The sequence below is a fragment of the Aythya fuligula genome, chromosome Z (assembly GCF_009819795.1).
Source record: "Aythya fuligula isolate bAytFul2 chromosome Z, bAytFul2.pri, whole genome shotgun sequence".
In the NCBI taxonomy this organism is placed as follows: Eukaryota; Metazoa; Chordata; class Aves; order Anseriformes; family Anatidae; genus Aythya; species Aythya fuligula.
Window position 1 is genome coordinate 29,314,618 of NC_045593.1, and position 17,256 is coordinate 29,331,873.

The 17,256-nt window shown below is 42.1% G+C and overlaps 1 protein-coding gene across 1 annotated transcript; it reads left to right on the forward strand.

Annotated features, from left to right (window-relative positions):
• Positions 1-3,291: 3,291 nt before the first annotated feature.
• Positions 3,292-16,591, forward strand: KCNV2 (potassium voltage-gated channel modifier subfamily V member 2; the record flags this gene model as incomplete). Its single annotated transcript, XM_032205625.1, has 3 exons — positions 3,292-4,716; positions 8,740-8,991; positions 16,571-16,591. Coding segments are annotated over exons 1-3 (1,698 nt in total), but the record flags the coding sequence as incomplete, so codon positions are not given.
• Between the last annotated feature and the right edge of the window lie 665 nt (positions 16,592-17,256).

Genomic DNA, 17,256 nt, shown 5'->3' on the forward strand with positions numbered 1-17,256 from the left:
TATTTCATCAGTGCAGGCAAGCTTGAGCAGAGTGTCTTGGGTGCCTGACAGTTTCCTTCCCAAGAATAACTAGGTCAAAGTAATTAGCCTGAGGAGACATGAAGCCAGTAACCTTTCTTGCTTTCGTTAGTAGCAGTGTGTAAGGTCTTAGACCAGGTGTACAAACTGCTGGCATTTGACAGTCATGAACTGAAGCTCATGCCACTTCATGGTATGAAAAAACAAAAGATCTTTTGAGTAGTGAACAATGAGCCTTACCAGAGACTTCGCAGAAGTGAGACCAGGGAGTCTGACAAAACGGAAAACACAATACTACAGTGAAGTCTGGCAAGAAGAATGTGGTTATACTCTAGCTTGAATCTTGATTAAGAAACATTCAATATTTTTTGGTACTAAAATGATGGTATTGCAGACCAGTGTTTTTCTTATGTCTGAAGTAGTTTGCTTAGGACAAAGAGACAGTCCTGACATTGTACATTAATTTGTACTAAGGTTGCTAACTAGAGGTGGTTAGAGGACTAACCACAGCACGTTTTAATATTCAAAGCAAACTGCAAAGCAGCTGGGTGTCTGTAATAAGGCACTGACAATCCCTATAAATATGGGTCTTACCTTTATTACATCAAGAAAGATAAAGAGAGTGGGCAGTGGAGAATTTGTGAAACAAAACACCTCCAAGAGCACCTAAATATGAATTGCTAGAAACACAGGCCTTAAATAGTGTGACTTGAAGAAGTCTCCTTTAGTATGCAGTCTGAGAAAAAAGGTACTGTCAAACGTTCAGTTATGAAGTTCTTTGTCAAGAACTTGTCCTTGTCAAGACCTAGTAAATGTAAAAGCTACAACCAGGAGGTAGGGGAAACGTGGAAAAGAAGCGGTAATTCTCACAACAAAGGTGATTTTTTCACATAATGGCACCAAAATAAAATTATTTGTATGCTTGGGAACAACAAGGGAGAGATACTGCCGCAGGTGAACTGGGATACAATGTCCTGACAGTTTGTGTGAAAGGGTAGGGAGCTGCAGGTAGAAGACAGGCTAAAGGGCTGCAGATGGAAAGCCCTTAGCAATACACAGTCACTGTGAAACACTTGGTTTTACAGATGACAAGCTATGTGTATGTATTATTTCCGAAGGGCAGACTTTCATGGCTACAGTACCACTAAAGATATTAATTAGGTGAGATATGATGGTAGAAGAACATTTTCTGTTGGATAGCTGACAATAACCAGACCCTGAAGAAACATATGCTCAACAGCAGCTGATCTTTTTTCTATTTATATCAGTCAAACTAATAATCTCACAGACTTTTTCTGCTTATATGGCTTTTTTTTTTTTTTTTCAACAGCATCATTTTGCGTCGTATGCAAGAACTCAAGCTGGGACAGAACTCAGTCACATCAATCCAAAACAGCTTCTGAGAGTACCTGCTGCCCAGGTATAAGAAATCTCTGAGTTCTTGCAGCTGGTTCATTTCCAGATCACAGGTTTCTCCCAGGGCCTGAAGATAATGATCCAGATTTGCTCAGATTATGTCTCTGTGCCCAGGTACACAGGCAGATGTTCCATGCTGTAGGCTGTGGTACAACCACAGCAGCACTTTGGGCCACACCATGATTCTGGTGCAGGCTAGGCCTACTAAACTGTTTTGATAGACACTCATTATCATGGGAAACCTGGTTTGAATTAGCCTTGCATATGCTCCTTGCTGTTAGGTAAGCCAGGAATGTTGAAGCTGTGATACTGAGCAGGAAGGAACACAAAGGTAACATAGCCAAAGATGTAACAGAAAGCTTGGCTGCCACTCTTTGAGACAGAAACATCTTCATTTTAGGGATTGCTTATATGTTGAGTTACTTGGTAAGATGCATAAGTGTTTGAGGAGCAGGGACAGAAACCAGGATACTTCCTCTCATCCTCAGTGACAAGAGTAGTTTGGAATTTGTGTCAATGTTTTAATAAAATTGCGCTTGCAAGATTGCTTGGATGACTAACATGATCACTCTGATTATTCAAGATTTCCAACAAGAATTTCTTCTGACTGAGAAGCAATAAAAACAAAACCTAGCTTTTGGCTGCTCCAAATATTCACACTGCAGCCTTCTGTACCAGTGAAGGTGTTGCCAGAGCTAGTAGTTTTCTACTGCCATGTCCCATCCTGCACCAGCCTGCATAAACCAGGGATAATGAGCTGATGTTAAGATGAAACTCAAGGACTAAGAGTATGCTGAAGGAGCCATACATTTATTGTGTGTATCCTCTTCTTTAGAGGAGCTCTAGTCCAGCTGAAGTGCTTCCAGCATCAAGGGGAAGCAACTTGGCTTTCAGGAGGCTCACTGTTACTGGAGATGCTTGAGCCAGCTCATCGAGGGGTGAGGTTGAAACCTCCACCAAAACAAGGATAAAGAATCTATCCTGTCCTGCTAGGTACCTTACGTGGCTTTATGCTACTAAACATGCCCTACAAGAGAGGGAGGAGTGGCTTTGCACCCTGTTCCCTTTCTCAGCATCTTAATAAGAGTTTGAAGTGAAGCAGTGTGCTAGAAACCCCTCCACATGCTTGCTCTCACTTGAGCTGTGCCCAGAGTAGCATGAGACCTGTGCCGGCAACCAGACAGACAGCAGATATGCTAACCATGAATGAAGAGGAATGATTTTTATTTGCTTGCCTTTGGAAAATATTTAAAGACTTATGGTAATGTATCCCCACAAAATATCTGCATATTAATTATTCATTATTTTCATTAAGGTAAACCAAGACATACTATACAGAAGTAGATGAAAGAAATCTATAATGTTCCCTGTCTTCTCTCTGCTCCTCATATGTTTTCATTTTCAGATTATTCTTAATCCCTATATATTTCAATTAGGGAAATGTATGCTTGTTTATTAGCAATAAAACTTTACATTTTTTTCCCCCTTACTGATTTTTCATGGATTTATGGATCCATAATCATTCACGTCACAGCCTGAGGGACATGAGGCTGGAACAGGATAATAGCCCTTAAATCCCCTTCTCTAAGCACTCAGATCTTCCCTGTCAGCAAGATTAAAACAGTCAACAGCAGTCTTCATGTGTCTATATCCCACAGTGAGCTTTCACAGCAACTGGAGTGGTGACTGGCAGGAGGAAAAATGCAGAACTGCCGCTGTGCTTGATATCACCTCGGTGAAGAGACAAGAGAGCAGGACTGTCAGTCTTAGTACCAGAAAGGATTGGTGCTAATTTGTCAAGCAGGTGAATGATAAGAAAGGAGAAGAGCAAGGGAAAATAGTATGTTGCAGTTTAACATGAGGAGGCAGTTTCCTTTCCTGAAAGCTAAAGGAAGAGAGAGGGAAGCAGCAAATGTCCTTCCACAGCTCGCCAGGAGGAAGGACAATGAAGACATGTGTTTAGACAAGCAGAGTGGCTTTTCTGCCACTGCTCCGCTGAGCTCCCAGCCCCTGCTGCTCCTTGGACCAGAGGGGAATTACAACTATTACGTGGATGATGAAGATGAGGAAGAAGAAGAGAAAGAACAAGGAAAATGGCCAACCGGAGACCCATTTGAGGGAGAAAACAAGCCCTCGTCATCCATTCCTTGCTCCCCTGCCTTTTCCTCTGGAGCCCCAGCCATGGCATCCACTTCATCCGTGCTGAACATTAACGTCGGTGGCCAAAGCTACCGACTCACCTACCAGGCAGTGGCCATCTACCCCAAGACCCGCCTGGGTCGCCTGGCCACCTCCACTGACCGCCGCTGCCAGCTGGGCCTGTGCGATGACTATGCTGCCCAGGGAGACGAGTATTTCTTTGACCGTGACCCAGCTGTCTTCCAGCTGGTGTACAATTTCTATGCCTCAGGGGTGCTGCGTGTGAGGGATGAGCTTTGCCCACGCAGCTTCCTGGAGGAGTTGAGCTACTGGGGCGTGCGGCTCAAATACACACCCCGCTGCTGCCGCATCTGCTTCGAGGAGCGCCGCGACGAGCTGAGTGAGCAGCTGAAGGTCCAGCGTGAGCTGCGCTCCCAGGCAGAGGCTCAGGAGAATGAGCAGCTTTTCCACCACATGCGCTACTATGGGCCCCAGCGCTGGCGCCTCTGGAACCTCATGGAGAAGCCCTTCTCCTCTGTCACCGCCAAAGTGATGGCGGTGGCCTCTAGCTTCTTTGTGCTCATCTCCGTGGTGGCCCTGGCACTCAACACCGTGGAAGAGATGCAGCAGGTGGACCGGAAGAGTGGGGAGAGTCGTCCTGTCCTGGAGCACATCGAGACCCTGTGCATCGCTTTCTTCACCCTGGAGTACCTGCTGCGCTTAGTCTCTACCCCAGACCTACGCCGCTTTGCCAGCAGCGCGCTCAATGCTGTGGACCTCATTGCCATCTTGCCCCTCTACCTGCAGCTGCTGCTTGAATGTTTCGCTGATGATGACCAGCCCCGAGGCCGGGGCTCTCAGCATGAGCACGATATCGAGAAGGTGGGACGGGTGGGCAAAGTGGGACAAGTGCTTCGCATCATGCGCCTCATGCGCATCTTCCGCATTCTCAAGCTGGCCCGCCACTCCACGGGGCTGCGTGCCTTCGGCTTTACCTTGCGCCAGTGCTACCAGCAGGTGGGCTGCCTTTTGCTCTTCATTGCCATGGGCATCTTCGCCTTCTCTGCCATGGTCTACACAGTGGAGCATGACGTCTCTAGTACCAACTTCACCAGCATCCCCCATGCTTGGTGGTGGGCTGCCGTAAGTAAACACAACTCAACTTGCTCAGTATCTAGAGACCATCCCCTCCCTCACCACCCTTCCTTTACCCTCTTCTCCCCTCCCTTTCTAAAGTAGCTGACGGTCTTGAAAACAGAAGGCCTAGATCAGTGAACATCTGCTCTGAATTCAGAGCTTACAGGACATATGCACTCACTCACGCACACACACGCATGCACTCATTCACCTCAGTTGTAAGCTTTAATCAAGGCTTAATCAGGCAGACAGTGTTGAAATTCCCATCTGACCAAATGCAGGCAGTACTTGCCCTTTAAAGAAGAAGTGGGAAAAGAGACAGAAAAGAAAAGCTTTTCTCCATTAAATCCTATTGACAGTGTTGCCAAAATAAACAAAGAAAAAAAGAGTTTATTGGGCTAGCTGGTTGCAGCTGCACATGGGATTTTCATTCTTGATCTTTTTGAAAATCTACTGTGACCCATCATACAACTGCAAGATGATAAAACATGGTTTATGTACCATTCACTGTACTCTGGCAGGCAAACTTGCAAAGTCCAAACTGTCCCAGAGCTCTGGCTATTAAATTTCATTCGGACCAATGGTTGTTTTACACAAGAGATTGCATTCTGCTCCTTAGGTGGCACTTCCAGGATACGTCTGCACATATATACACACAAAACATTGGTGGTTATTTATATTGTGCCAGAGTTGATGAATGAATGCAAAAATAAGTGGCATGGCTCAGGAGGCTGATAATGGGATAGGCTGCCTTCTACATCTAGGTCACTGGTTCGAATCCCACATCAGTCTGTAGTGAGGGAGGTTAATGTGTGGTTAATGTCACCTTGAGTATTTTTGCAGCCTTTGCTAGAAAGAGTGTGATTCTTCCCAAGAGTGTGGGTAACTGGCTGAGGTTCTGCTGACAAGACTTGGAAAGGAAGGCAGAATGACCTCATTTCTAGAGACTGCCGTGGGGGTCTCTGCTCTAAGGCATTTGGGCACATCTCCTTGAGGTCTGAACTATCGCTGAGCCGTACTACACTCTGTTATGTGGAGGGATGTTTCTCGGGCAATGTATTCCATGTTGTTTGGTTCACCTCTTGCAGGGGCATGAAGATTTAGCTGGGAACACAGAACCATGAGAGTTTAAAGTACTCCACCTTACTTAAAAGCCTCCTGGCTCTGACAGCGTACTGGCAGAATGGTTCAGCATCCCAAACTCATGCTTCACCTTAGAAGCATTTACAATCAAAGATGGCCATGCAATTATTTCCAGTATGCTAATCAATTTTTCTCAGACTATTTGCTGACCAAAATGATAGTTATATCCTTCAAGGTGAGCTACAAATACAAAAGAAACACCTCTGGATTGATGAGGACTAGCAGACAATGGAGGCTGGGAAAGGGAAGCACAGGCTGTAAGCAGATGCTTAGCAGATAATCTTCATGCTCAGGTATGGCAGTTTCCCAATTATCATCTATACAATAACGTGATTTTTTATTTTTTTTTTGGGGGGGAGGGTGGGGATTGACTATGGGGAGAGGGGAAGCTGATCCCTCCCTGTACTGCAGCCAGCAGCATCAGAGTGCTGGAAAACAGGAGTTCTTTGTGCTGCAGCAGCTGTGCATCTTTACAGCAGCCTGAGTCGAGTCAAAGGGCAGCTAGGTGCTACCCGTTGCACTAAGGCTTGTTCTAGTCCACCATCACTTGCAGGGTATGTGTATTTCCTGTCAGAGCAAGCAATGCTGGCCTCCATAACCCATTCTTATGGCAGGGCTTCAGGAGCACCTCTGCCCCCTGGACCTGACTATGTTGCTGGCTATGTCCCCATCACTTCCCAGGCAAGGAAACCAAGGCAAACAGATTGGAAAAGGATCAGAACTCATGCTGGACAATCAGCATAGCATGGGGACCACAGGAAGGCAACTCCAAACTGTCCAATAATGATACTTCTAGCCAGCAGCTGGAGCAATCCTGGCCAAACTCACTGTTTCAGCAGTGACTGATTTAATGTGGCAGTTTCCCACATGTTTGTCATGATTTCTGAACATGTAAGATATATGAAAAAATCTTAAGACATCACTCCTGCAAGCTGGTAACACCATGATTATTTAGATACTCCTCTGAATTCCATATAACCATGACTATGTGAGAAAGGTGTTTTTAGCTGAGCAAGTGTATCCAAAAGATGTGCTAGAGCATGCACATTGTGATTCTAAGGCACACAGAAATTTTTAAAGCCTATTCATTCTTTAAAAGTAAAAATTAAGAAATACAGATCACTCAAATTTCATCAAAATCCAGCGGTGTCCACAGTCTGACCCACCCAAGAGAACAGCTCTCCCTCCCAAACTGTCACAGTGATGTCGAAGACTGTGCCAGTGGAACAGAACCTTATCACAGGATAATGGCTTTGTCCTGGCTGGTAGAGATAAACATCTTGCCCTCATCTCAGTATTTATTTTTGGAGATATTTATCCTGTATTATCATTCAAATCCAGTGACTTAATTTCCATTAAACCAAGTGACTAATCCTTTTTATTCCGCAGGAAGCACCAGGTGCATCCTACAAATATGCTTATCCAGTGCTGTCTCACGTAGCCTAATACTTTCTTTATTTGAAATAACATTTTATTTAGCATGTTAGAGGATGGCAGGCTGCACACCGTGACCTTCCAGAGACTTATTTCAGTGCAAAAGCCACAAGAGAATTACAGTAAAACTCCTGCCTGTACTGTATTCTGTGGAAGTTTTATATTACCAGATACAAACAGTCTCCTCGAATACTGTAAAATAAATAAATAAATAAATAAAATTAATTGGCTGCAAAAGATCCCTTGCACATGAATATTACAAGGAAGCACCAGATTGCAGAACCCTGCAGGTTTTACCTGCCAGAGAAACATAAATTGTGTTTACTAAATGTAAACGTTATAAACAATCAAGATGCACAGAGTGGAAGAATATAACAGGAGTTATTTCATGCTGACTGTTTGCGAGTACATCATTTATATGTAACAACCATGTAAGCAAACAGCCAGGAATTTTTAAAACTTTATTTTACAAAGAAAGTTTTGCATTGCTTGGTACTATATATGGGCCATATAAAACAAAGCTTATTCATATCTGTGTAGTCTAAAAATAGAAAAACGTGAAGGCTCAGGAAAAAGATCCTTTATGGACTATGTAGACAATGAGATGGCAAAATTCACAGGTTCATGTAAACTGGGAATATAAAATACCATCACTCACAAGCACACCGAAAATATTTTCAGCAACCCCCAAACACTTCTTCAAATACAAATTCATAAAAATTCAGCAAAAGTTTGAGATTTCTAGATGACTGAGAAAGATACATGTTTTTTCATTAGGTCCTTGTATATGTGTAAACATTGAAGGCAATTTTATAAAGAAACTTCAGACTGCTGGGTCATATCTCCCAACAGTGCAAACATTATCAAAATATATTTCACAATTACCTGAAGTTTTTCATGTGTTTTTCATTCATACTTCACATATATATAAATATAACAAGCAAAGGTAATACTCAAAATAGAACACACACAATAAGTCCCAAAATACCGGCTTTTATAAGCACACTGGATTTAGACACAGAGGGGTGCCTGTTCCCAGTGACACAATGAGGTAGCAGGATTACAGTTGTCACTGGATTTGTGCAGCCTTCTCTATCCACAGCTGAGCAAATCCACCCTCCAGACACGGTGGTGGGGAAACCATTTGGAAATTCCCTCTGCAAGACAAAGCCTTTAAAAATCTTCCTGACTGGTGCCTTGCTGCACTGTTGTCTGTCTTTATTGCAGGAGAGGGGGTTATTTATTTATTTATTTGTTTGTTTATTTTAACTGGGGACTTTTACATAAAATTAACAGTACCCAAAAAAGCCAGTGCAGGTGTGTGATGCAAAGTATAAGAATGATAGCTCCAGAATCACCTCTGATCCCTGAGCAAATCTAGAAAGATTACAAGGAGATAACCTTTTGTATGCCTCTTCCCAGCTAATAAGCTGACTGCTGATTTGCCTGTAGGTCAGCATCTCTACAGTGGGATATGGAGACATGTGTCCAGAAACTCACCTCGGCCGCCTGTTCGCATTCCTCTGCATCGCGTTCGGTATAATCCTGAATGGCATGCCCATCTCCATACTTTACAACAAATTCTCAGACTATTACAGCAAGCTGAAGGCCTACGAGTACACTGCTCTCAAGAAAGAAAGGGGGAAGGTGGACTTCACACGGAGAGCCATGAAGAAAATATCTGAATGCTGCGGAGAAAGTGCTGCCCGCCCTTTGCCACAACACTGATATGAGCAATGCCTTGCATGTTGGGTTGGAACAGGGAAACTGAAGAAAAAGAGGGAAAATTGATCAGCTAACTGGAGATAAACTGAAAAGGATAACAGTAACAAAAATTAGATGGTGAAATCTGTTTTGAAGTGAATTACTTCTAAAAGAAAAGGCTCAGATTATAACAAAAGATTTATTTTTTCTTGGCTTTGTTAGTCTGAGAGCAGCACTCAAGTGCTCATGAGCTATCTGGAAGGAGATTATTCAGACAAATCACCCGGAAATTCTGAATTAGATCCACGCAAAGATGTGGCCCCTTAAAACCGATCAGACCAATGTCAAAGACCAATGACCAAACCAAAGGGAAACAAATTGCTGCCATTAAGGGTCAGACCCTTGGCTGCTGCCAGGGCAGTCTTAAACAAATAGTATACTGACTGCATCGCTGAAATTGGTTTTGCATCATCTTTCAAAACTGGGAAAACAGCCTAGAATTCCTTCCTGAATATTAGCAGCATCTACACTCCATGAGCTCTCAGCTACTGAGCACTGGTAGTTATGCTTCAGTGTCCCAATTGTACTTTTCGTCCCAGCAAGTGACTTCCATTTTCACACCTAGACAAGCAACATGCTGGTTTTACTATTTTCCCCACCTCCACCTCCATAATCATCTTCCATTATGCCAAGATCTAGTGGAAAATCTGGATTTTGAGTTGATAAATGTCATCAGCCTTGAAAACATTTCTAAACAAATACTTTCTCTAGGGTTAAGTGATAATCTACATTTATTCTACTACATTTAATATATCTACTTATTGAAATGTTAGAAAAATAACAGGCCTGTCACAGGATGTAAACATTAGAGAAATGTTCTGAAAAAATACTCAAACACGTAATAGGTAATATAACACTTTTCATGAAAAGGATCTTATTAGCTCTTGTCTGAAGTCAATTTTAAATATAATTTAAAGTCAAGATACTTTGGTACATACAGATATTAAGGACACATTTCTGACACCTTAACCCACCTCCAGTAGTACCTTATTTCCTGAAATTACTTAGCCTTCTTTCACAGCTTGGCTTTTGCATGTTACCCCTAGAACTATGCAATAAATAGTAATAAGAAAAAAAAAAAAAAGAAAAAAGAAAAAAGAAAAAAAAAAAAAAAGAATAATATGGGACCAGAATTTCTTGTATTAGTTCACAGTATATCAGGAATATTCTTTTTACATAAGAGCAGTCCTAGGATTTTAAAAATAGGAACCTGAGCAACAGATCTGAAAGAACAGTTATTTAATTGATAGTCAGATCCAAATAGTATAAACCACAGGGTAACAAAAAGAAGCAATGGCAGCAGTCACATGATTGTTATTCATTAGCACTCTTTCTGTGAAACAGCCTGACAGCAGAGATGCACTTTAAAATTCCTGAACTTCCACGTTGTGTCTGTAGTGTGCTGCTGAATGTAAATCATCATAGTCAAGTCTCAGAGTCAGGCTGGAGACAATGGTGTGAAGCTCACTCCTGGGACAACTGAGGGTGAAAACGTTCATTGATTTTGCTACATCCATACAAATTGTGTCAAGCCTGGGGACATTTTTCATTTGCATACTGAGAAGGTAATCAGTAACCAAGTTGCTCTTCTCATTCTCTACCTCCAGACAAACTTATCATAAGCCCAACTGTCATTTTGTTCTTTAGGAATGACAGTCAGCACATTGTGTGCTGATCAGCTCTGTTAAAAGCTAAACGGTGTCTTTAAGGCACAGCTGAGCCCTGAGAGTTGACTGTGATAGATGTGTGCTGTCCTGGACTGCACACAATGCAGCAGGCACAATCCCAGCACTCATTGACAAGAATAGCTGCTTTACTTTGGCTCTGGGGTGGTATGAATTTGCATGGCCCTTCTGCACCAGTGGCTTTCTGTGACTTCAGGAAGCCTCTCTTTTAGACCCCTGTTGCAGTTGAATGGGGCAGCAGGTTAAAAGTATGAATGAAGCACACAACGGTGCTTCATTTTCAACGTGCAGCTTGAGACAATAGGTTACATCCATTGGATGCGATCCGTTAAAGGACTTAAACTTTGATGACCACCCAGCATTCCAAGACAAGGAACCCCTTAATTTAATTTCTCAGTCTGAAGGAGCTGGCAGGACTTAAGAGGTAGTTCCTACACCTTGCAGCCACATGAAGGCAGGACTCACAATACTCTATAATGGTTAGAGGCCAAAAACCTTTCAGACATGGAGGAGACCCATTTATATTCCTTCAGGAGAAGACAATAGTGCTAAATCCCATCTGAGTACTCTGAACCAAGGCATCACACACTAGGCAGCTCAGCTTGCCTAGAACCTGCTGCATGCTCTTCTTCAATACGCTTTCCTCACTCCTCCCTCCAACACCCAACCCCACCATTTTGCTGATGGCAGCTTTGGTGCCTTTGTGATTCCTTTATGATTCCTTTATGAGTTGGTTTAACATACAAATGGGACAATCTGGGGGAGAAGGATTAGATTCTTCATTGGTCTGTGTCCTAACTTGATTTGGAGAGCTCTGACTAATGCTGATGCAAGATACATGGTAGAAGTGTGCAGTTCGGAGGACAGGTCTCCGGCAGCTGCCACATGAAATGTGAAGCAAAAAAAATGACTCAAAGTTGTTGTTTTTCTCTTTCGTAATAATCGGATCATTTGCCTTGCCTCATGCAGCAGGAGAATAGGCTCTTAGTGAAGTAAGGCATTTTCCAGCAAACCGTAAATTAGAGTTCTGTGTTTTCTTTAATTAAAAATTCATTGTTTGCTTTACTGTATTACCCCACACAGCTTTCTGCCTTGTAGCTTACCTCATTTTATTGTAGGGGTGTTGAGCTTAAGTCTGTGAATTCAGTAGTATAGATTATGCCTAATACTGAGGCACCACGATGCCAATCAGATGTTGCCCTGAATGCCCAAGCTCTATCAGTACTAGCATTTTCTGTAAGTGGTTTCTAGCAAGGTCCTCCCACCTGCCCAACTCCTGAGACACCCTATCTGATGCTCCTACTATACAAACTGGCTAGAGGAGCTCCACCAGCTCAGGAAGGAGGAAGGAAGGAGTTCATAGTCCCACAGAGCAAACTCCTCACTACCTGCAGTGGGCTGTGCATATCTTTATCAACTGGTTTTGAAATGTAATGCTGCATTTTTGCCATTTTGTTGTATTGACACAATGATTCCTTTTGAGAAGGACGCAGTTAATTTACTGTCACAGCCACTACAACTTTCAGTGGCATCGCAAGTACCCCTAGATTACTGTGAAATGAAACAGCCAAGTGCTACATGATGGCATTCAAAAGTAATGCAGGACGGCCTTGATTATCTTGATTACTTGAATGCCATAGGGCTTTGACAATCAAAAGATTTCAAAATAACCACTTCAAGGGAAAATATGCTTAGATTCAACAAAGATGGGTAATACCATCAAAGCTAAAGTAGATAGGGCTTGTTTTATGATATGTTAATTTGGTATTACTAAGATTTTGGTCGAACAGAGTGGGGGATTCTCAAAACACTGAGAAATTAGAAAACTCAAGGAATGTGGCCATGCTCAAGTCTTCCATTTTAACTAATTGCAGATATTAATGAGCCCCAGAGGGAGAAGGAAAATATGTTCTATTATGCTTCGCTATAGACATAGCAAACATGTTGTCCTTGGTAGACAAAGAAACAATTTGTTTATCTGGATGTCCTGGCTTCATTTTTAGACAGCTAAGTATTCCTTCTTCTATTTCTTATAGGCCTGTGAATTACTGAATTTAAAAAAAATAATAATAATAATTTAAAAAAAAAGATAGTAGCGTGCAGGGATGGTGGAATCTGGAGTCCGTCCCTTCATGAGACAGTGAAAAGAATTCCAATCAGAATAGCTTTTGCACAAATCCTTGTCTTAGAAGAACATCACTTTCTCAGTGCAATTCAGCAGCTGTTTGCTTTTCTCATTCAGAAAGATAGCACTTAAAGGGGTAGCTAGAGTACAGCCATAGATTAATATGCATCTGGTGCTATTCCCAGGCTTCTAAGGCAAACACTAATATTCAATCTTTAAGTATGTATAATTTTAAGATTATAAACTAGGTAAACTTTAAAATTTTTGGAGAAAAATAATGACTATCAATAAAGCTAGGAGGGAAAAAAATGTCTACTTGCTTTAAAAGTAGCTTTAACTGTTTAGATTGTTCTGTTTTTGTTATGTAAAAATATTTGATTCGTGCTTATCTGCTATTTACAAAACCTTTATTAACTTCTTTATTCAGAAGTAGAGAAAATACATGGCATTTGACTGTAATCTAGCTCTTTATCTTGCATTGAAAAAGAGAAAGGTCAGAGGCACTAGCTTTTTATGTACTTAGGTAATTATTGGAAATATGCTGAGAAAAATTAAAGCATTCCCCAGGTAGTTCCTGAGACAGAGATTATCAGAGTTCTCAAAATAAAATTGCTCAGAACTTACTTCTCCTCTGTGAAATGTCTCTATGTGGTCATTCGAACTTCTGAACCAGATTTGCTACATTTAGAAGCAAAAGCATTTCCCCTTCTAACAATAACCAGATGAACTAGTATCGAACCTGAAAGTGAGTCTTTCACTACCACTAATAACAGTTCTTCAGGCCAACAAATACCCACACAACCCTCCTTTCTTCAGCTGTTCTGGCAGAAGAAACTGTTTGAAACATTTCCCCTAGGACCTGGGAAAAGGAACAGAGACCCTGCCCTGGCTGCTGAGACAGCGTGGCTACACATGGTTAAATTCAACCAGCACTGTCACAGAGAATAACTGTGCAAAGGAGTTTCTCCATCCCCATGCCAGAACAGCCTTGCTCAGTAGGAAAGTTAGACTTTTCATTTTTTTCTCACCAAAGGCTGCATATTAAGGCAAAGGCACAGACTGAAGACAAATGCAACAGGCCACCCACAAAAGGAAGGTCAGGCTTTGAAGTGAACTCTTCGTGATCAAACCCTGGCATAAGCTGGAACCAGACTGACATCAAAGGGACTCCACGCTCCTCAGGCAGTTCAAGCCAACTCTTGAGGGTCAGATTGGCCTGACATCCAAACTCCATAACATCCAAGTATTTTATTATCATAAACAATCAGTACAAAAATAAAAATAGAAACTTGGAGTTCAGAAAAATGCCCTCATCACTCACAAGTTGCATGGCGGTTCTGCTGTGATGGGGGCCAGAAAGGGAAAGGCAGAGGGGTTCTCGCAGGGAAAGTGCAGTCCCTTGCATGGAAAATTGTTCACTACTGCCATCAGGAGGCTAGAGGACGGCAGAATCCCTCCTGTCCTTCAAAACGCCTCACGCATACACCACTTACTGCGTTAGGTTGCTCTGCTGTGTCTTCAGGCACAGAGAGCACTAAAATCCTGGACCTCCCTGGAGTTCAGTCAGAAAGTGCCTACAAGAAAGAAGGAGTAACTGTAAAACCTGTAATATCACCACTAGGGACTAAATGAATCTTCAAAATAATGCCACATCAATTGGAGATGAATTTCCCTCTCTCTTTCATTTCTAAAAGACAGCTCCAAAACCAGAAATGCTCCCAGAAGGTCACTGCACAAAAAGGGAACTGATTCTAGGCAGATCTGAGTGGTGTTGGGCTATGGTTAATGCTCAATATGTTTATTTCTAAAACAGTTTAAACAAACAAAAACATCATCACTTACACTAAAAAAAAAAAAAAAAAAAAAAAAAAAAGCCAGGGAATATGAAATTTCAAGACAAAATTAACCTCAATTGCAGGCTGTATCAATCATTTTAGATCCACAGTGAAGCTTTTACTGGCAGTATAAGCAATCAGAGTACTGGTCTCAAGCAGTTGTTCTACCTTATGGCATGTCAGGAAGAAAAGAGACTAGTGCCATTTTATACACAGATTTCGAGTACAGTTTGATCATGAAGCTGGGCCAGCCAGGAGATTAATTTGATCCCCTGTGAAGGGAAGGTTTGGTCCTGACTATTGCCAGGCTTCCTTCTGTGCAACTTTGCCATTTAACTCCTGCTTTAGTGTTCAAGTGGGCTCCGTTTGTTCAGCAAATTTTATCAGCTCACTAATAGAAATTAATTCAACAAAACACTCCACACAAGTCTCTCATAGGTTGTAAACTGATTAATTTTAGTGAATAGCCTGACAAGTGCCAGAGCCGCTGTAAAGAGAGGGTGCATTAGACACTTTGCATTTCTGTCTGAAAAGGAACGTTGATGTATAAATATGGTTTCTGGTTCTGGTAAACCATACAGAATCTGGAGTGAAAGAGTGCTCAGTCCTGCATGAACACAACAATTTCCTTTGCAAAGATACAATGCTTCAGGCTTCATTCATAACATTTACTCTCTACTCACAGCTTCTTCTTCAGAGTAAGAGCACTCGGTTACATAAAAGAATACTGACCTTAATAAAACAGTCTGAAAATCAGCTTGGTTTAAGGAAACCAACCATTTCAATTAAAACAAAAACAAACAAATAACAAAAACAAAGAGCCTAAAGAAGAGAGGGGAAGGGAAGGGAAGGGAAGGGAAGGGAAGGGAAGGGAAGGGAAGGGAAGGGAAGGGAAGGGAAGGGAAGGGAAGGGAAGGGAAGGGAAGGGAAGGGAAGGGAAGGGAAGGGAAGGGAAGGGAAGGGAAGGGAAGGGAAGGGAAGGGAAGGGAAGGGAAGGGAAGGGAAGGGAAGGGAAGGGAAGGGAAGGGAAGGGAAGGGAAGGGAAGGGAAGGGAAGGGAAGGGAAGGGAAGGGAAGGGAAGGGAAGGGAAGGGAAGGGAAGGGAAGGGAAGGGAAGGGAAGGGAAGGGAAGGGAAGGGAAGGGAAGGGAAGGGAATGTTTGCTAGGTATTGTGACCCAGTGCTTGCTTGTCAGAAAGCAACAGCTTATGCATTGCAGCAAGTGATGTCTGAGCAGCAACTCACTGCTTGGAGCAGAAAATGTATGTACAGCTCTTCTAACTTATGAAGACTAAAGGACAAAGTAGGACCACTGGCAGACACTCAAAGTGCATCTGAAGCAGAAGGAAACAAATTATTTGAGATGTCCTTTTATGACATATAGTACATTTGCTCTGTGAACAAATGTTCTTCTCTAGTGCTTGTTCCAATGTGCACTTGGTCAGTAACACTGAAGCAGCAAAGTAGACTGATGCACAGAATATGAAGCTGAATCACCATCTGTGAAAGCAAAGGTCCTCGAACTAGGGCAGGATGCTGCATAAAATAAGAAATACAACATTACATTGACATCCATCATTGATGCGGATGTGTTAAAGGGAAATCAATGGACCTGAAAGGATGCTGGTGAGCAGCAGGGGTTCTTGGGCAGGTCCACTGAGCTCCCTGGTGTCCAGGCTATGGCTAATAAAATATTACGCAATTTAATGTTAAAATTCCCAGTTCAACTGCTTTTCATTATTTTGAAGAGAAATCATTTAGACATTTCTTAAAGATGTCTTTAAGCTGGTACTACCTGTTATTTTCACTGTCCACTGTTGAAAGACTTGGAATTCAAACCTGGCTCTAAATACTTTACCTCTTCAGGTAAACAGAGGCAAAAACAACAAACAAACAAAAAAATCAACAACCACCAACAAAAACAGAGAAAAAACACATACGTGGAAAAAACAGTGGCATCAGTTTGTAAAACAGCCTTTGGAAGCATTTCAACCATAAAAAGGATGGTTTTGACTGCCATAAAAACTGGTACTATCACCACACCATGAAGATACCTTAATAACAGGTTTTGTGGCACCCAGTCCTCTTCATCTAACCACTCTTCAGGAGCAGAAGCTTAAGCAATACAACATATTGAATGAATTATCATATTGCTTTGTTATCTTTTTCCACACAAAAAAAAAAAAAAAAAAAAAGTTTTATCAATCATGCTTATAAATCATTACACCTTTAAAATGAAAATCCCCTCCCCCCCCCCCCTTTTTTTCCTCACACAAGTGCATCATCTTCTTTCTATCTGTTTATCTGTTTCAAACACAGAAAACCCTCCAAATGACTTCTTGGTTCAATGCTTCTAGCACTTGTTCACATATGTCTGTATACCCAGAGCTCTTGTTCATTCCCTCCCTTTCATTTTCATGACTATTCCCTCTTTCTGCTAAAAGTTGCAATCCTCAGTAGTTAGTGCAGACTGAAAAGCTACAGTGATGACAGGCAGAAGCTGATGTGGGGAAGACAGTAAAAATCAGAGAATCCATAAGATTTTATACTTTGTAAAGTATA